Source organism: Acinonyx jubatus, chromosome A1 (genome assembly GCF_027475565.1).
Source record: "Acinonyx jubatus isolate Ajub_Pintada_27869175 chromosome A1, VMU_Ajub_asm_v1.0, whole genome shotgun sequence".
Classification (NCBI taxonomy): Eukaryota; Metazoa; Chordata; class Mammalia; order Carnivora; family Felidae; genus Acinonyx; species Acinonyx jubatus.
In genome coordinates, this window is record NC_069380.1 from 229,064,508 (window position 1) to 229,085,145 (window position 20,638).

A 20,638-nucleotide genomic window follows, 5' to 3' on the forward strand; every position below is an offset into this window, starting at 1 on the left:
TGCCCCGACACCCATAAATATTTTTTAAATGAATGAATTATTGGATGAGTCATTGGCTTCTGTGTCCACCCCTCACCCCCAAGTTTCTGAATTGCTCAAGCGCTGGGTTATCTCACTTTGTACTTGAAACACAGTTGATGCCCTGTTAGTATTTGTTGAATGATTGGGAGAGAAGCGCGTTTCAAAATAGTAGAAATAGGAATGATGTTGTTACCCCATGGGAACATGCCGTACGACTTGTAACCCAGAATTTAAAAAAAAAATAGATTTGTATGTTTGAAACTGATTCAGTCCCAAACATTTGAAAAAACTCTTCCTTTGTCTCTCATTTAGACACTCATTTTCAACCATTATTTATTCAGTCAGTTGTCAGAGGCAATGCGATCGATTGGATGGTGTTCTGGAGGAATTTGAAGCATTGAGTTATGTGTGTGGTAATGAATGTAAGTTTCAACATCAGATTTATCCCCTCGTGCCCAAATCTCTCTTAGAACAAATTTATGTGTTTAGAGAAAGACCTTAACAGCTTTGATGCATTAAAATACTAATCGTTAATAACGCTTATTAAATGATTACTGTAAGGAAGGATGGTAAATGTTTAATGGTCAATGACTAAAATAGAGAAGCTGTAAAACTTGCCTTTAAGAAATTGGCAATGAAATTGGGGAAACAGTAAACATATGAAAAGGGGGAAAATGAAATCTTCAAATTAATAGCATGCAAATTGAGTTTGTGGGTTCCAAGGGAACTATGTGCTTTCATATAGAAAAAAAACCAAAAACCTTGGTAAGAACTTGGAAAAACTAATTCCTAAATGAGCCTTGGAGCACCTGGGTGACTCAGTAGGCTGAACATGAGACTCTTGAGTTCGTCTCAAGTCATGATCACAGGGTATTGGGATCAAGCCCCAAGTTGGGCTCTGCACTAACAGTGGGGCGCCTGCTTGGAATTTTCTCTCTCTCCCTCTCTCTCTGCCCCTCCCCCTCCCCCACCCCCTCTCTCTCTCCCTCTCTCTCTCTCTCTCTCTCTCTCTCAAAAACAAACAAACAAATAAATAAGCCTCAATAACTCAGCATGGACACCTACGTGGACATATCTTATTAGCACTCGGTGACCCTCGCGTTGTCCTTCTCTGGGGGGAGGTGCTTGCCTGTCTGTGGGGTTGCCCGGATGAGATCCGCAGCTCCTTCTATTTCTGTGGATTCCAACCATGACCTCATGTGGAAGCAGACGGGCCTGACATCACAGGACTTCCCATCTTAACAATGTCATTTCATAGGAGGTTTTATGTTTTCTAGCCAACAAAACACTTTTTGTAACAGCTGTAATTTTTCCTGGTTCGAAATACTGTCCTTTAATGATGTTCTTCACCCACTAAATAGACTGTTTGAGGTCCTTAAAATACAATGATTACCTCCTAATGATTAACGATAATCTACTTGGAGGGACAAAATCCCCTCTGTGCCGAACTCGAGGAGAAATTGTTTCTCCTAACCGTGAAGACAGGTGCCTGTAGAGGACCTCAGCGCTTTACTCTGGGACCAGATGCCGTGTCTCCGAGAGCCAGGCATGACCAGGTCAGAGTGACTCTTTTGGGCTCGTCCTGGGGACAGTGAGTTTGCTTTTGGCAGTGTCTCCACAGCAGAGTCCCTGAGGGTGTGAATCATCTGCCCTAGGGGCTCCCTGGATGGACGACATTTGCTTGAGCAGGAAACTCATAAATGGAAGCAGCGTTCACAGAACAAGCCCAAAAAAGACAAGTGGAGCCTAGGGATGAAATACAGTTGTGTAGGAAAAGTAAAGTCTTTTTTTAAATTATTTTTTTAATGTTTATTCATCTTTGAGAGACGGAGACAGAGTGCAAGCAGGGGAGGGGCAGAGAGAAGGAGACACAGAATCAGAGGCAGGCTCCAGGCTCCGAGCTGTCAGCACAGACCCCGACGTGGGGCTCGAACTCACGAACTGTGAGATCGTGACCCGAGCCCAAGTTGGACTCTTAACCGACTGAGCCACCCCGGCGCCCCAGTGAAGTCTTTATCAAGGAAAAGAAGCTTAGTAAAGCCAGAACAGAAATCACGATTGTATAGTCAAGAGTCTACCCTCATATTGTGCAAGCATCTGGCTAAAGCCTGTCACCTAACGTGTGACGTTGCAGCTGCTAGAGGACGATGAGTAGTGGGCTTAGAGCACACGGGCAGTAGGGTGAGATGTGAGCCAGCGCAATTAGAGCACACAAGCCGTGAGGTGACATGTGACCCAGCGCGATGAGCCGCCTTTTCTAACTGGTGAGACGTCAGGTCAATTGCCCATCTCGTGTGGGGTGCGGGTATATTGGAAATAGTGTGGTGAACACAAAGGGTTGATTATCTTCATGGGGTTATGGCGGCTGTAACTTGTCAGGTAGAAGGGAGACGACGTTGTTGGTATTTTACAGAGGAGCAAGTGGGGGTCAGAGGGACCAGCCCCCCGAACCAGAGCCACGCTGTTGATGTGTCCACGAGCCAGGATTTGAAAACAGACCCACACCAGAGCTGGCATCCTCTGCCCTCCACATTTAATCCACACCCTAGGAAACACCAACGTCATAACCTGCCTCCGCGTCTCTCCAGATGTCCACATTTTTATGCACACAAGAGGGATAGGAGGACCCAAGGAAGGTTGGGAGGGGTTCCTGATTGCCAAAACTTAAGAAAGGAGATGAGGTGAACGGGGATTATTAAACTCAAGCAGAAGAGTCTGTGACGTGTTTTCAAACAGTCTTTTATGGGCACAAAAGTGTAAGTGACATGAAGGAATCTGTTCTTCTGCGGCTCTTTGAAAGCAGTGTCGTGCTCTGATGGGTCTCTGTGCTGAATGCCGGAAAGTAGGGGAGCGCCGGCTCCCTTCCGTCTTGTGGGGACAGCTCTGTATTTGCCAGTCAGTCATTTGGACTTTCCAATGTACACATTTCAGACGAGAATGGATGAACGAACCCTTCTCTCCCCTGCCAAGGTATGTTTTGGCCAAAGGCACCAACTGTATACACTAAGTCATATGGAGACCTGCAATAAACGAAACACAAATCCACACAGAGGAATTCCGTCCCATTATAGAGAATACAATGTATTGTACAGAAAATGCTAGTGCTTATGTAACCAGGCGGGAAGGTGGTTCACTGTAGTGTCTACAGATCACGAGCAGTTTCCTTGCAACAGTCGCGGATCACTCCTGGCGTGATTATAACATCACTTCCTGTCCCTCTCAAAAGTGCTCCCTTTTGGCTCATAAGTCATATTGTCATCCTGTTTATAAGATCCCCAGGTCTGTGTATTTCGGCAAATCTGCCTCCATATTATTCTGTTAAACTCTTTGTATGCACTCAGTGGCTTCTCACCTTTTTATAATCCACTGCTATGTATTGGATGGTTGACTCTGTGCTCTGGGTTTCTGCCCTGCCCTGGCCCGTGTCAGCTCAGGAGACAAAGACCACGCCGTCATTCAAGTATACGCGTTCTAACTGCACGCTCTTACAGCCCGGTATCTTCCTCCAGGGAGCTCTCACCGGTTTTTCTCTTTAAAACTATTTTATTAAGCATTACAATTAAGCATTAAAATATTTCTAAGATCTTTGTTTTTTATTTAATGTTTATTTTTGAGAGAGAGAGAGAGAGCTGGGGAGGGGCAGAGAGAGCGAGACAGTGTGAGTGGGGGAAGAGCAGAGACAGAGGGAGACACAGAATCCGAAGCAGGCTCCAGGCTCCCAGCTGTCCACACAGAGCCCAATGCGGGGCTCGAACTCATGAACCGTGAGATCTTGACCTGAGCCGAAGTCGGGCACTTAACCGACTGAGCCACCCAGGCGCCCCAGAGATCTTTAAATTCAAGTTAATGTTCCAGTTTTTAAAAATTCCGAAGTTTTCATTCACGATTCTTCAGGTGAAAGGACCCATTACTAAGAGAAGCGGACCGCCGCTTTGACTATAATCAGGAGAAAATGAACTTGGTAGATTGAAACTTGCTGCTTGGAAAGTGTTCAGAAATCCATATTCGCACAGTCAGTCTGAACGAATCGAGCCCAGGAGCGTGTAATGTGGCAGATGCTTCGAGGAGAAGGGCTGCGGAGGCTTGGTGCCTAGAACGGAGTGAAGAACACTCAAGGGTGTCTGTGTCCCTTGGAGCGAGAGCATGGAGACCAGAGCCAGTTAAGGAAGCCCCTGCAGATGTCCAGGGAGAGTTCCGGGAGAGTCCTGGGTGCAGCTGACCGGGGAGGGTTCCAAGAGCATCCTGGGTGCAGATGTCCGGGGAGAGTTCCTCGAGAGTCCTGGGCTGGCGGGCTGCGTGCTCACGGGGAGGGAGCAGACCTTTGGGGAGAGACGGCCCAGGTCCCCGTGCTATTAGCGGCTCTTGTGTGACTCCACAAACCCACAGAAATAACACATTTGCAGCAGGTCATGTTCCCCTTGAAGAAAGAAGGAATCAAGTTTGCCGGAACCACGTTTCTAGTTTTAGGCAAGGCTTTTCCTCCTGCCACGTGCTCAGTGACTGAAGGAGCTGGGGATCCGGGGCTCACTTTGCTCTCAGTGACCACCAAGGACACACTGCCACCACGGGGCACACACAGGAGAGTGGGTCATGAACTTCTCTTTCAAACCCCTCGGTGCCTCTCCAGTGGCAGTTGAAATGCAAACTGGGTTTGGGTTTGCTGGGTTGCTGTCCTGGCCCTTCTCCTGTCTCCTGATTCCTTCATCCCAACACTGGTCCGTCCCGTTCCTGGCCGCTCTGAGGGTCCTCTCCAGCTCTTGGCCTGGTGTCCCCTCCCAGCCTGACTTCTGCCTTTTCCCTGGTCCTCTCCTTTCTGACCCTTGAATTCACCCCCATTGTTCTTGTCGTCCTTGTGATGACTTGTCGGTGTCTGTTGTTTGTTTCTTCATTCTGTCCCCCAGGGCATGGGCTGTATCTGTCACTTTACCACGTCTATGCACCCAGTGCCCGGCACGGTCCCCCCAGTAGGTGGTACGTGCCTGGTGATGGAGGAGTGCTGGCATTCAAGGCTCTGTCTACAGCACCTCGGCGTTTCGTGCCAAATCTGCTGATGGGAACAAAGACCCTGATTTGATATACAGAATGCAAAGCTTGTGATTGAGCTTGTTCAATAAATACTGGCGATAATGTTTACCAATATGTGTGTTAATATTAATTTATGTATTTTGTACGTACATGTATATTTATTATATTTTTTATTTACAGATGCAAATGGTGATCTGTATTTTGATGATTAGCCATTAGGCGCTAGGCAGTGGGCATGCATTGCCTTTGGTTCCCCCAGTGATACATATTGGGCATCGTTAACCACCTTTCTAAAAGGGAGGGAACAGGGTGCTGTTAAATAACTTGGCTAAGTTCACACAGCCAGTAGGTGGAAGTGTTGAGCCATATATACATATGCCTCAATACTATATGTATATACATGTACATGATACACATACACACATACATACACAGACAGACATGTATTATCTGCCCATCTGTATGTCTGTCTTTTACTGGAAATCTTAGGGAAAGCTTTAGCACCTCAGTGGCTTTTAAACCACACTGTGCTTAATTTCATTTAATTTTAGTTTAATTATCCATGCTTACTAAATACCTAGATGAAATTAGTTTACTCTGGAACACTCTGCAGCACATTTTCATGTAGCTGTAACAAAGGGAGAGGTGCCTAGTAAGAGAGTGTATGGAATTTAGGAATATATATATGAAAATGGTTTGGGTCGTGACTGACCCCCCCAAAATCAGGGAATTAAAAATATCTGGCTCACTATGTCACGTCTAAAGATTGTTTCCACTAACTCCTTTTCTTTTTGTGGAATAGCTTGCTATTTTAAAAACTCGACATGGCTTTATGTTTCCTACATTTTGATCACCTGTAAGCTTAGCATTTGCATGTTTGATAATTCATTATCATTATGTGAGGTTCTACTAAATATAAGTTATTAAGAGGGACATCAAAGGTGATGAAATGATGTAGGCATCATTTATTGGGATCTTACCACATACCAGTCTCTTTAATCCTTATGGCGAAGTAGGTCTTTTGGGCCCTGAATTGTCATCTAGGATGAAAGAGCATTCCAGATGTCTTTGATCCAGCCCAGGGTTTCAATCTGGGATGGGTAGAGCCACAACCCACATGGGCCCCATGCCCAGGCATTTTCTAGTCTGCCTTGGGCAAGTGTATTGCAAGGTGGCCTTTGATTGAGAAAGGATTTATGATAGATTGTGATTCTAGTAACATTTTTGTAGAGTTGGAAAATCAGAATTCCTGTCTTCCACATCCATTCTCGTCAATGTGGACAAATATTTCTTTTTTTTTTTTTTTTTGAGAGACAGAGATAGGGCATGAGTGGGGGGAGGGGCAGAGAGAGAAGGAGACACAGAATCTGAAGCAGCTGTCGGCACAGAGCTTGACACGGGGCTTGAACTCACGAAACACAAGATCTTGACCTGAGCCGAAGTCGGACGCTTAACTGAATGAGCCACCCAGGTGCCCCAAGAAATATTTCTATATGAAGAAACTGCTAATGATCTGGTCACTCCTGAACATGAGGCACCTCCAGCCTGATGCAGTAGGTGTTGCAATAGAAAGAATATAGAAAGGAAGGATCCATACTGACGTTCAGCATCTGATCTTACATGGTCCAGATCTTCTCGAAAATGTTGAAGCTTTTGTTCTTCTCATTACTCATGTTTATTCTATTATGAATCTCTTCTCTTACCCCTATCTGCATGGCCACTAATAAGTAAATGTAGAAAATAAAAGTCCCGTTATCACGAACCATATCTCCTCTTGCGACGTGAGAGATTTTGTAACATGCTCTGTAATCCGTAACTCAGTATGTTTTCTAAGCATGAGACAAAAACCAGCTTCTCCAATGCATAGATTTATGGTAAGCTGACATATACTCATGTCGGTTTTTTTCTGAATTAGCAGCACACCTACTAGTCGTGTAGAGCTCTAATGACAGTAAAGAATAAAGGACCGCTCAGATCTCTCTTTCACGCACTCACATTCATTGTAGACAAGAAGGCAGGGCCTGATTTATGACTTGTTCAGTTCACTCAGGAGCGACAGATCACTGGTTTGTGGTGAATTGCGTTTTAACAAGAGACAGAACTTAAATAATGGGAGGGAAACAATGTGCATCTTGTTGTAGCGCCTGGTGAGATTCAAACATCCCCTGCCTCCAGATTGATATCTGCAAATGGGAGAGAGACGTGGCTGTCTGTCTAACAACGATTCCTGCTTTTGTATTGTCTTTGGAGAAGGAGCAGGATGCTGGCCGACTTTCAAAGGGCTCTGCTTTCCAGGAGACGGGGCTTCCTGATCTGACGGCAGTTCACACAGTCAGGGACCCATCCCCATCCTGAAGGACCACTGCAGGACGGCAGGGTGCGTCTCCAAGGGTCGCTTAGCTCCCTGACTAAATTGACCCGCAGCCTGTGCTGGGTTAGCGAACAGCGTCTGCTACACATTGAACACAAGTTCTTCCCCAGTTTCTCGGCGGGAAATAATGCGTTCGGGCATTTCTGTCTAAAATGCGCTCTGTCATCCTATCGCAGAATTGTTTCAGGGTGGTTTGGAGAGATGGTGGAGGTTCTCTGTGGGAAGAGGAGGCTGTGGGCCAGTCTGCATGGTGTTACCCAGTCTTCCCCTTCGAGCAGAAATCTGAGTGACGTGGTCCGGTGGGGCAGACTATGAACGTGGCCTCGATGCCCCAACAGGCACTCGCGGGCTCTCTGGGGCGGTGGTGGCGCCATCTGAAATAGCATCTCTGGAGCCGGACAAACGCTTCCCAGCAGGATTCTTGCTTAATAAGCCCTTGGATTGTTGCCTCCTTCCTCCTGCTTTTCCTTCCCTGTGTCATTCCTGATGTCCCTGATAGCTGCAGGGTAAGTTTCATCTGGGCATTTGTCTTTCTGAGAAAACCTGCTCCCCGCTTTGGTTTCTAAAGCATTTTCCAGAACACTAACTTTTATTCTTGAATACGGTTAACGCAGAGTCAATTATTCCCTCGTAGCCCATTGTTTTTGTTTGTTTGTTTGTTTGTTTCAGTGTAGTGTAATGGTAAGTGCCTACGCTCTGTGGTCAGACTGTCCAGATCCAGGACATAACCCCCCACCCCATGCCCATTGCTAGTTGTGTGAGCTTGGACAGATTACCAATGAGTAATAACACAGCACCTACCTCTATGGTTTTTGTGAGTTGAATGAGCAGAGGAATATGAAGAACCGAGCATAGAGCCTGGCATGGGAGCCTTAGCATTCTGTAGCTGTTTTTTAAGATTAATAGACTCAACCTTGACTGGAAGAAACCATGAAAGATCACTTTTACCTTTGTCTCTTCTCATTTTCTTGCTCAAGTCTTCCTAGGGACATTTACTCTGGTTTCCATTCTGTTTTGCCCAGTAGCAGGAGTAGGTCTCCGTGAGGGTGTTTTCATAAATCCTGTGGACTTTGCCCAACCTCATCCACATGTGTTAGTAACTGTGGCCCTAGACTGGACACATCCAGTCCTCCACCTTCTTTCTTTGTTTTCTCCATTTTATTTATCTTTTATTTATTTATTTATTTTGAGAAAGAGAGAGAGAGAGAGAGAGAGGGGGGAAGCATGAGCAGGGAAGAGGCAGAGAGAGAGGGAGAGAGAGAATCCCAAGCAGGCTCCGTACCGTCAGCGCAAAGCCCGAGGCAGGGCTTGAACTCATGAGCCATGAGATCATGACCTGAGCCGAAACCAAGAGTCAGACGCTTAACTGACTGAGCCACCGAGGCGCCCCTGTTTTCTCCATTTTAGATAAGCTTTGTGGTCCTTGTTGTTGATGATGATGATCGGGACGATGCTTTTTTTTGTTTTGTTTTTAGTACAACGATCAAACCGTACCACCTGGTTGGAGTGCCTGGGTGCAGGATGCGTTCTGAAACGATTTAGTCTTCCCTTTCGAATTAAACATGTGGGTGAATGTTTTCTTCAGAAACCAAATACAGTTTGGCACTTGTTCCATATCTTTGCTTTTGGGGTCTCCTTCAATGAGTAATTCTCTTTTGGAGCCTCGGTAAACACAGATTCAAAAAGCCCCCCAATATTTGGCTGTGTGTTCCCAGAACACCGGTCAGAGATGTGTATCCTCCTGCTTTGTGAGCATCTCTCTCCGGTATTAAAGCATACCGTACAGACGATGTAACTGAGTTCCATCTCCCACATTGCAATGCAGTCCAGTTTTCTTTCTATCCATTTCAGGTTAAAGCAACTGTAACATAATAGCGTGTTTGGCAGTTTATAAATGAAAATCAGTTCTTTTTGAGTTCTTTATTACTTCATGTGCTTAAATGACTTAACAATATCATGGACTGGGGAGGAGGACACGTTGCATGTACAACTTATACAACTTAAAGAATATTGTTACAGCTCTACAATGGAAAGTTGAATTAAAGTGAGACCTTCGGGGGTGATATCCAATATATGTGTTACTTGAAAACTGGCAACAGCTTTCTGGACAGGATGGTAGTGTAGTCAATGCCACCTCTCAATCAGTGTCCGCATTGCACATTGGAGGTGGGCCTGCTGTGTGTCTTACTGTTACTAGTAATGGGTTGGCTTGTGGCCAAACATACTTTAGTCGTCGTGCCGGTAACATGTCTGCTGGAACAATCTAATTGGATCTGGCAAAGTCCAAGGCCAGTTGAATTGCCCCCTCCCCAAACTAATTGTCCCTGAAATATGTCCCTGTGGATACAGTTGTTGTGTGTAGCTTTCCATTTATTTTGAACACAAAGGTTTATCGCCATATTATCTTAATGGCCCTATAAAATTGAGACACTGGCTAATTGAATAGTAAGCTCCTAGCAATAGAGGAAAGAGTAAGAACTGAGGAGGGCACCTTTTGGGATGAGCACTGGGTGTTGTATGGAAACCAATTTGCCAATAAATTTCATATATTGAAAAAAAAAAGGGTAAGAATCAAACTTGATTATTAGAATTTGTATAAAGATAAATGTTAGGGTGTGTCCGTGTCTGAAAGGATATCATTTCTATCATCAATGGGCTCAAACAAGAAGCTATGAACATAACACTATGAAGGGTAGATATGAAATTCGGTTGACAAACTATAGGACTCTTAAACTCTTCATGAGCTTGGCGATTGAGTAAAGGTTTTGCCATAATTTTGTCCTTTCTGAATCCCTATTTTTAAGCTAATTATGAGACCAGGAAGCTGGAAGGCAGTGACCCCATCTCAACACACTCCGCTCTTCTATATGGATTCTCCAGCAACCCAGAAATGAGAGAATCAGAGTCGATTCTCACAGTTACATGGTCACCATAGTAACTGGAATTGCTAAAGCTAATTCAGGACACTAAGCTGATAGTTTCAGTTTTTATTTCAGTTTTCACAAATGAAAACCATCTTAAAGTTCTCGCTAAAAAAGCACATAAATTATGTCGGTCATACTCCCGTGTACAAGTAAGATCAAAGAATTTTGTTGTCTTGTACACAAACAGGGTACCATGGTGCTCCTATGTTCTGAATCGCATTGCATATTTTTCATCTCATTTTCTCCCACTCTTTCTTTTTTTGTACATTTATTTATTTATTTTTGAGAGAAAGAGAGAAAGTGCACAAGCAGGGGAGGGGCAGAGAGACAGAGGGAGACACAGAGTCCAAAGCAGGCTCCAGGCACTGAGTCTACTGTTCTTTGACCTTTGAGGTTGTCAGTGCAGAGCCCGACATGGGACAAAAAGCCAGGAACTGTGAGATCATAACCTGAGCCAAAGTCAGACAGACACTCAACCTACTGAGCCACCCAGGCGCCCCCGTCCCACTCTTTCTGAAGAGCATGTCACGATATACAAATAAACTAGTATATGTTGCTTTAAAAGTCTATTGCAAAAGTTACTGCCCAGTTTTGATGGCATTAGCGTCCTGTGACTGGGTGCTGTGTTAACTCAGGATGCTTATGTGTGGAATCGTGCGGGCGATTCCTTGCCACTTAGGACTTGTGTACAGTGTTCTGTCCTTAGCACAGGTCACCGAGCTGCTCATGGGGCTCTCGTTCGTCCCTTAGGAGCCAGGCATTGTCTGCACAAAAGCATGTGTCCTTGGAAAAAACCCCAAGGAGTAAGACATACAGAGATACCATATGAATGTTCACACTTTTCTTCTTCCCTCTTGTCTCCAGAACCAAACTTCGTGTCATCTTACGACATCGGAAATTTCACCTACTTCTTTTTCCGAGAAAACGCCGTGGAGCACGACTGTGGGAAAACCGTGTTCTCCAGAGCTGCCCGGGTCTGCAAGAATGACATCGGGGGGCGGTTCCTACTGGAGGACACCTGGACCACGTTCATGAAGGCTCGCCTGAACTGCTCCCGGCCCGGGGAGGTCCCCTTTTACTACAACGAACTGCAGAGCACTTTCTTCCTGCCCGAGCTGGATCTGATCTATGGCATCTTTACCACCAACGTGTAAGTAACTGGAAGAAAATTCTTTCCCTGCTCCTCTGTCCATGGTGCATGCGTCTGCTGTTCTTTGACCTTTGAGAAGTTGGAAAGTTGCTTTAAAGGAAATCTTTCTTATTTTACTGGGCCAACGGCCAAAGAAATGTTTGAGTATGAATTAAATATTATGCAAATACAGTGTGATTTCTGAGACTTGGTATTCGGGAAATAAAGTGAAGAAAAAAAGTTTCAATCTGTCCTTAGGTAATTGTAGCATCAAGTTACCGGACTGTAATTTTCTCCTTCCTGATTCACCAATGTGTTCTGGGCACTGTCTGAAATGCTGGTACATATTAGACGCATTTTTTTTCCATATGCAGTTACACATTTGGGCACAATGAAGGCAGTGTTTTCTGAGTCTGATCTCTGAGTAGTATATTTCGTGCCCACACCTCCGGTGGTAAGTGAAATGCACATTGTCACTTTCCCGTAGCTACATTTTCAACCATTGTTCTAGGAGATGGCTAACCTGGGCAGGCTTTTCTAAAATGATGACTGTACTTTAAAAATATCCTTGAAAAAAACGATAACATCTTTTTGTTCTTCTTGTGGGAGGTGATACTCCTAGCTCCAGAACTGCTAAATTTTGGATAAGGGAAAGCATGTGAAGTTTCCTGATCTTTCGTTCACTCTTACTCTGGTGGAGTTGTAGCGTGACCCACATCTATTTCCCATTCTTTGCTGGTGTGCAGTGAAAGATTCAACAGGATCACATCCCGGCCCCAGGGGTGCCAGATCCCCTTTTCATACTCAGACTCTGGGCCCCCTTTCAGTGGTAACCGTGGTCCGCAGTGTGGACTCTGCTTCGGACCATCTTTGAGTCTCTATTCTGGCAACTTAACAATGCAGAAAAAATGGAATCAAGGCAGTTTAAAAGTGCTGATAAAGAGTGTGGGATGACCAGCCATCCTGGCTTGTCTGGGATCGTCCCAGCTTCAGCATCTAGACGAGTCCTGCATCCCAGGGAAACCCCGGGGTCCTGGGAGAATCAAGGATGCCTACCCAGCAATTGCTGTAGAACCACTTGATCTCCTTCCTTCCATGTTACTCTTTCCCTCTGTCCTCTCCCCTGCTGAGCTTAAGTGTTAACAGTCACTCGATAATAACATTTACTCCGTGAAGAGTCTTCTTTCTGACATGAAGTTAGAAGAAGCCTGAAATGGATGGCGCCCCACCCACCCCCACCCCACCATGACCACCTTCATTGTAAATCTGGTTTTCAACCCCAGAGCTTATTTTCCCTCCTTGATACGTTTCTTTTAAAAAATCAATTTATAGTTTCTGAAGCTGATTTGCTTTCCAAAACCCGGTTTAAGAAATCGCGTCAGCTGCGCAAGATGAATGTTCAATTGCTGACTTGACATCAATTTTACACACAATGGGAGCTGGGCTTACTTAGCTGTTCATTCCCCTGGCTCTGGGCAAAGACAATTTAAAAAGTTATGGAAATACTGCGTCTGGACTGTTCAATGGTCAATTTAGACACTCGCAAAAATAAGTTTCAGACTATTCCAGACGATTTGTTTAGTGTTGCAAGTGTCCATCATATTGGACATCACCCAGTATATAGCATCTATCTATATCTATCTATCTATCTATCTATCTATCTATCTATCTATCTATCATCTATCATCTACTATCTATCAATCAATCTATCTATCATCTATGTGTCTATCTACCTATCTATCATTTATCTATCTATATTAGAGATAGAATCACTAGATCTTTCCTTTCTGTCTCGAACACTTACTCTCACCAGGTCTTGGGAAGAACTTTCGGATCCATCCATTTCTAGTTCCACCATACGCCCCACCTCTCTTCCTTCTCATGTCTCAGCCTTGATCTTACCTTCTGGACAGATGACCACATTCTTGACAAGACTTGCTCCAAACCAAAGAAAATGATGATGGGAGGCAGCCAGCAGTGGATGAGTACATCACGCTGTGGCTCAGCTCTCTGGTGTTGCTGCTCATCGTTTGCTTTGCCTCTGTATATTCATCAAGGTCTCTTAGCACTGGGGAGTGGGGATGAAGGTCGCTCCCCTCGCTCATTCTGCCCTAGGACTGGGTGGTTTTCTCACCCCCTGGCCATGAGCTGGGCTGCAGGAAATGGCCTACTTACTACCGCGTGGAGTCACTGAAGGTTTTACCATCGTGTTCCCGGGTGTCTAAAAACGGTGGCTCACAGACAGCAAAAACCCGAGCCGTGCTCGAAAAAAGCAGATTTCTTTAACCAGACCATATTTTGCTGTTTCCACAGTTAGCAAAAGGGCGCCGGACTCCTGAGAGCCTCTCATTTACAGCTGTCTCGGCAGAGCCTGAACTCTGATTTAAGGTTTCGAGATTTCCTATGTCAGTGCCATGTCAAATTTTTCTCTCTGACCCTTCGGACTTAAAATGCTTTTCGAATTAAAAAAATGTACGTAAATGAAGGGTCTCTGACAGGGACTTTTTGCAAAATGCTTTCGGTTGATTATTTTTGAAAGGCTTGCAAACAGACACCGCTCTCTGGGGATCTAACAAAAAGAAGCAGCAGCCACAGTTTGCCCGCCGCCGTCTGAAAGAACCAGATGAACAGTTGGGACGAGAGCCACCCGGACCGTTGAGAGGCTCCAGCCCCCGGAGGAGAACGTCTTTTTCCTCCTGTTTTTAAAAGGCCTGACATACGGCTCTTCACAACCCTCCGTCCTCTTGTTGCGGCTGAGTGAATTAATCCCATCCAGCAGGATTAGAAGTGTCATAACCGCCAAATAGTCTTGTTTCTGCACCCAAGTGTTTGTTCTCCCACAAGGACACCACAGAGTGACATCAGTCACTGCTTTGGCTTCATCCCTGTTGGGGGGGACTTAGGACACTGTGATCCTGAGGTTCTCCGGAAGGTGCCTGGGCTAGGGGTCCCCGCAGGACTCTGACCTGCCCCCTTTCCTCTCTCTTCCCTCCCCCTCCCCCCAGGAACAGCATCGCTGCGTCGGCCGTGTGTGTCTTCAACCTGAGTGCCGTCTCCCAGGCCTTCAACGGGCCCTTCAAGTACCAGGAGAACTCGCGCTCTGCCTGGCTGCCGTATCCCAACCCCAACCCCAACTTCCAGGTAATTTCAGGGGGGTGGGGAAGGCACTCATTCCTCTTGTGTAGACAGCCTGGGACAGTGTAAAGCTGGGTACATGCACAACGCAGCTGGGGTCTCCCCTGACCCTCACGGACGTGCCCACGCTCAGCCTGGCTCACGGAATATGGCCGAGGCCTTTTGTCCGCTGAGGTGCCCCGGGCCGAAAAGGGGCCTTTTGTCAGCTGGGACGCCGAGGCTGAGCTGAAAAAGGCCAGAATAAAGCAGCAGGCTGGGAAGCCAAGCTTCAATTAGTGCTAATGATGGCGGACCCTGTGTCCCCAGAAGCTCTGATCCCTAATGAATGACGCCGTAGTGAATGGAGCCCAGGGCACAGAGCAGTGGAGACGCACAAACAGAATTAGAGCACTAATTGGTGAACGTGGGGAGATTTCCTGTAGGGGTGAGTGGGACGTGATGGTGCAGCTGGGGGAAGCAGAGCAGGTGGTGGCCATTAGCTCACGAATCACAAAATTGCAGGATGTTTGAGCTATAAGGGGCTCCACGTCATTTTCTCTCATCTTCCGATGTTCAGAAGAAGCTGGGACCAAAAGAAATGTGATTTCCTCATGTCTGGTCCATCAGCAGGTATATTAGTCTGCTCAGGCGGCCATCACAAAATACCACTGACTGGGCGGCGTGAATGACAGACGTATGTTTCGTCACAGTTCTGGAGGCTGGAAGTCCAAGATCAAGGTTCTGGCTGATTCAGTTTCTGGTGAATCGTTTCCTCTCTTAAAAATGGCCACCTTCTGACTGTGTCCTCACGTAGCCTTTCCTCAGTGACTGGGGAGAGACCCTAATCCTGTGGGATCAAGGCCCCACCCTTGTGAACCCACTGAACCTTAATTACTCCCTTCCAGGCCCCATCTCCAAAGACAGCCACCTTGAGGGTTGGGGGTTCAACATATGCATTTGGGGGAGACACAAACATTCAGACCGCAGCAGCAGGCTTCCCTCTAGGGCCCCCCTTCTGATACGGATGCTCATACGATCATTGTCGTCGTCATAGTGCGTGTAATTTTTAGTACCGCCACGTTCACGACTCTGTGCTCATCATGTTGCCCGCTGGCAATGGTGTTGGGATCAGTGACAAATTCTCTTGCAGACAGAGAGGGGTGCCGAGCCTCCGTGCAGAGATTCAGTCAGGCCAAGGACACTGGCTGATCAGTTGCTGAGCTGAGATCTCAACGCCAGTCCTCAGATGCAAAGCCCCACCCTCTTCTGGCTAAAAGACCGTTAGTTACGGTAACTAATCCGAGTTAGAACTGGGTTCTGTACCCAGGCGTCCACGTTCTGGTTGGTTGATCATCCCAACACCTAAAACTTTTGGCTTTTGAGAAAACTAGGAGTACAGAAAGGGTTCAATTATTTTATACCTTCCTTGGACTTTGGCAGGGACCGTTCAATTGTAACTGTTTTGAAAGAATTTTTTTAAATTAAATTTTTGGTAATTTAAGAGCATGGGATTGGGGACAGATGGGTGGTTTTTACAACCTCTTTCCCATTTTGCTGCTTTACTGGGGCTTTCTGTTAGCATCTTCTGTCTCTCGTTCTCATCAATAAGATGAGGAAAGTGGGATATGAAGGCACAGGAATATTTTAGGAATAAACTTTGGTAATATTGATTAATGTGTCTTGCTGACTGTAGAATGTAGTTGGAGAAGGTGACTCTTAGGGACCATTCACTGGGTGCCTTCTGGGGTCCCACATTGTGTCAATGTTTTATATACCTGCCCTGCTGTCTCCTCTCCCCAGCTCTGTAAGGTAGGCATCGTCATCCATGCTTTAGAAGTCAGGAAACCGAATAACCAATTTATATGTATTACCCTAGCCCCGCTACTCAGAAAATTCAGTACTGGTTCAGTACAAAGAGATTCATATCACAGGTCAAGCGGCTAACAGCTTAGTGGGAACCAAACCTGAAGTGACCACGGCTCCTCATGGCATAGACAGTTTATATGTCATTATTAACTGAACATTGATGCTTTGCCCCTTTGTTGAGTCTCCATCTGAATTTCTCCCTGTCCTCAGATGATGGGGTACAGCGAAACTGTTTAAGAAGGCCCTCCGTAAAATCCTGAAGGTGGAATATATCATTGCTCTTAAGAAGGTGCTTTGTAAAGTCCTGAAGGTGAAAAACAATTAACGAAGATGCTCCCTTTATTTACAGTGTACTCTTAATGCCTTGATGTTTCTATTGCAAAAGTCTTCATAATGAACAGTGACTTAATAAACCCCTGATGCCTTACCACCTCCAGGCAGTGGATAACTTTTAGCCCTTTTGTCTGAACATATTTGTAGCACACAGCAAAATCTCTCATTTCCTAAGGCCACGGGCCTCTGGTTTTATAATGCCAGTGTCACACGGAGAGGCTTACTCACGTTTATGAGATGGGAGTAGGTTCATGCCATATAACAAATGAAGCTTGCGCAAATGTGACATGCATTTCAGGCAGGAAGCTTGCTTAGCTGGGCTTAACTTGTTAGGGTAGAATTTAAGATTTACAGGGAACTAAAATTAAAAATTTTTTTTTAATGTTTATTTATTTTTGAGACAGAGAGAGACAGAGCATGAACGGGGGAGGGTCAGAGAGAGAGGGAGACACAGAATCCGAAACAGACTCCAGGCTCCGAGCTGTCAGCGCAGAGCCCAACGCGGGGCTCGAACTCGTCAACCGTGAGATCGTGACCTGAGCCGAAGTCAGACGCTCAACCGACTGAGCCACCCAGGCGCCCCAGGAGAACTCAAATTTTAGATGACGACAATTCCTTGTATATTTTCTGGTACAAAAATGTACCAATGGTTTTCTTTTGGTTTATCGTATTTGATAACCATGATAGCATTAGCATCCTTACTGATATTCATGAGACGATGTAGCTGGCACAGGGTGGGAATACATTTTGAATTAAGGATCCTTCCACTAGTCGTTGTGTTTGCAGTAACCACCAGTGAGAAGTGGTTCAATTTTTTCCATTCTTGTTTGCCTAGTGACATTTGGAATTTTATGCAGCATTTATAATAAGAACTAGCAAGTTAGTTGGAGGAACAGAAATGTGATTCAGGTTCAAGAAGAAGAATGGGTCGGGAAGGACAGTGCCTCGTTTTGCAAGATGTAATACAGAAACCTCAATTGAGAACAATAACAAAACAGCAAAAGATAGCGTTTTTATAGTTGCAATCTAGAAACCACCGTAAGTAGTTCTATGGAAGCCTACCCCGTTAGAGCCTGCGGTCCAAGTCATCTTGGCCCTGAACTTCACTAGGAAAACAGCATTGGTCGGTAACAGGAAACACCATCCAGACCCAGTGGACAGACTCCGCAATTTTCTGTGCGTTTTTGACAACCACCAATCAGAAATGATGGAGCCAAAATGGAAAACAGACCCTTAAGTGGTCAGACAGATGAGGAGGTCATTCTTGGGCCAAATGAAGGGGTTGGCCAGGTCCTCGGGACCCTGTGATACACAGCGCACGTTTGCAGTAAGATGGGAAGAAGAGAGCCAATCAGATCGGGCACTCTGAGCACGAGGCCGGGTGATTGTGGAGCTGCACAAAACTCCAGCAAACTGGAAAGAGGATGGCATCTATTGTCTCTGCAACAAACAAAAATGCAAGTATTATAGCATTAAAAGAATTAGTCGAATGACTGTCTTTTTTACTTTCAGAAGTGGTAGCAAGACAACCATTGTGGTTTGTAACCCACTTGAGGACCGTGACATTTGTCTTGTTACCCTCTTGCACGGAGTCCCCAAGGTGTCACAGAGACACCTGCGGGAACCCAGTGTGTGAGGCACATCTAGAGAATTTGCAGCGCATTAGCTAGATGGGTTACTTACGACCCAATAAATATATACTGTAAATCTAAATAGCTTTCAAAATATGAGAAAGAATCCTTGGGTGAGATATTTATTATAGGCTGGAAAAATAAACCAAGACGTTGTAGAGCAGAGTTCAAAATTAGTTCCTGGCCAACGATGTTGTTACCCAGTTCCGATGTGTGGTAGTTTTTCCCGTACCGTGAAGTAATTTCCCAGCACCGTCTGGGTGTCCTACCATTCAACTCAATTCGGACACTATTTACCAGGAGAGAGCATCGGATCTCACAGGTACAGGGGTCAGCTCTACAAGCCTTCTGCCCCACCTCTTGCCACTTCAGGTGCTGATCTGAAGTCCAGTTCCTCACCTGTGCTTCGGAACCTCTGGTTACCAATGGAAAATTCCAATGATCGCTGCCCTGGGTTCAATTACTTTGCTAGTGGGGCTCACAGAACTCAGAGAAACATTTTATTGACTAGATTACTGGTTTGTTATGAAATGACCTAACTCTGGAGGCGATACACCAGGCCAGGTCTGGGGAAAGGCGCAGAGCTACTCCGTGCCCTCTCTGAGCCCTAAATCTCCACATGTTCACCAACCCAGAAACCATCTGAACCCTGTGTCTTTTGGGGTTTTATGGAGGCTTCCTTACATAGGCAAGATTGATTGAATCATTGGTTATTGGTGATTGAACTCCGTGTCCATCCCCTCTCCCCTCCCTGGAGGTCAGGGGTGGGCTGAAAGTTCCCTATCTTCTAATTATGTGATTGGGTCTCTAGCCAACTGGCCCAGAGGTGCCTCGTTAACATGACAAAAGGCACCTTTACTGCTCTTGACACTTAAAAAATTCCCATGGTTTTAGGAGCTGTGTGTCAGAAAGAGGACAAAAACCAAATATGTATTTCTTACGAGTCACAATATCACAATGGCAGTTCAGGTTGATGACTTAAGATATGGGGTCCAGGGTAAAAAAAAAAAAATGATAAGGGGAGGTCAGTGGTCCTACTACCCAGCTCTAGTCCAAGGAGGCCCCCAGGCTCTCGCAGACCCCCAGATTCCTCGAGAGCAGCACAAGGTCCTCAGTTTTGTGTTATGACTCCTGATTTCTGCGATGCATTAAACAACAACAACAAAAACCACACACTGTGCCTAAGACACAAAACCTGTGTGTTAAACTTCACCCAACAAGTAGGTAACTAAGTGCCACCTATGTTTAAGCACCGTCATCGGTTTCAGGAAGAGCAATCTGGCAAACACAAAGTCACTCTCAGAGCCAGAGCTCACCTGAGTAGACCTCAGACGGAGTCTGGGAGAGTACTTTCATTTTGTAACACATTTGTTAACAGGCAACGTCCCTGTCCCTTAAGTGCTACTGTTAAATATGATGACGATGTGAAATCTCCTAGCACAGCCCCCTGTCCCATGAGCAGCTGCCTGTGTATTCACCCATTGATTCCTTCCTTTACTTATTCATGCATTTCCCTCTGGCCACTGAAGCCCAGTGCACCATAGAATTGCTGTCCTGCTACAAGACAGATTTGCCATTGGTTGAATGGCTTCTCTGTGCCAGGCACACTGTTTTGTTCCTTGGCATCTACAGGCACTTTCAATTAATTTACAAATGCCTTCCACTGATGATCTCAGCTGGCCTCACAACTGCCCTGGGAAGTGAATAGAGCGAGTGTTTTTCTAGCTGCTTTATAGGTAGAGACAGAAGCTGAGAAGCAGCGTCTTACTTGAGACCGCATGGCTCCTGGGGCAGCAGCACGGAGCCCTTCACCTGGCCGTGATCCCATCACCTGTGGACCCATCGCCTGGCACAGGGGCTGTCCCTGCAAGGAAATGGGACATTGCACATTGGACAAGACTCGGGATCCATTTCTCTCTGACACTCTCTAATTTTACAACCGGCTTATCATTTTACAGCATGTAGGGCATTTTTATCAAGTGCTACAAAAAACTATCACCTATTTTTATTTTATTTGTTCTTTTTCTTTCTTAAGACAGAGCATGGGTGGGGGAGGAGCAGAGAGAGGGAGACACAGAATCGGAAGCAGGCTCCAGGCGCTGAGCTGTCAGTGCAGAGCCCGACGCGGGGTGCGAACCCACGGACCAGGAGATCATGACCTGAGCTGAAGTCGGACACTTAACCGACTGAGCCACCCAGGCGCCCCTCATCTATTTTTAAAAAG

The 20,638-nt window shown here is 45.8% G+C and overlaps 1 protein-coding gene across 5 annotated transcripts in view; it reads left to right on the forward strand.

The window, feature by feature from the left end:
• Positions 1–20,638, forward strand: part of SEMA5A (semaphorin 5A) — a 472,280-nt gene that overhangs the window by 314,074 nt on the left and 137,568 nt on the right. For all 5 annotated transcript variants that reach the window (XM_053202211.1, XM_053202205.1, XM_053202198.1 and 2 more), the window contains 2 exons: positions 11,206–11,491; positions 14,476–14,611. In XM_053202211.1, coding sequence (XP_053058186.1) covers positions 11,206–11,491; positions 14,476–14,611 — 422 coding nt within the window. The remainder of the gene's footprint in view (positions 1–11,205; positions 11,492–14,475; positions 14,612–20,638) is intronic.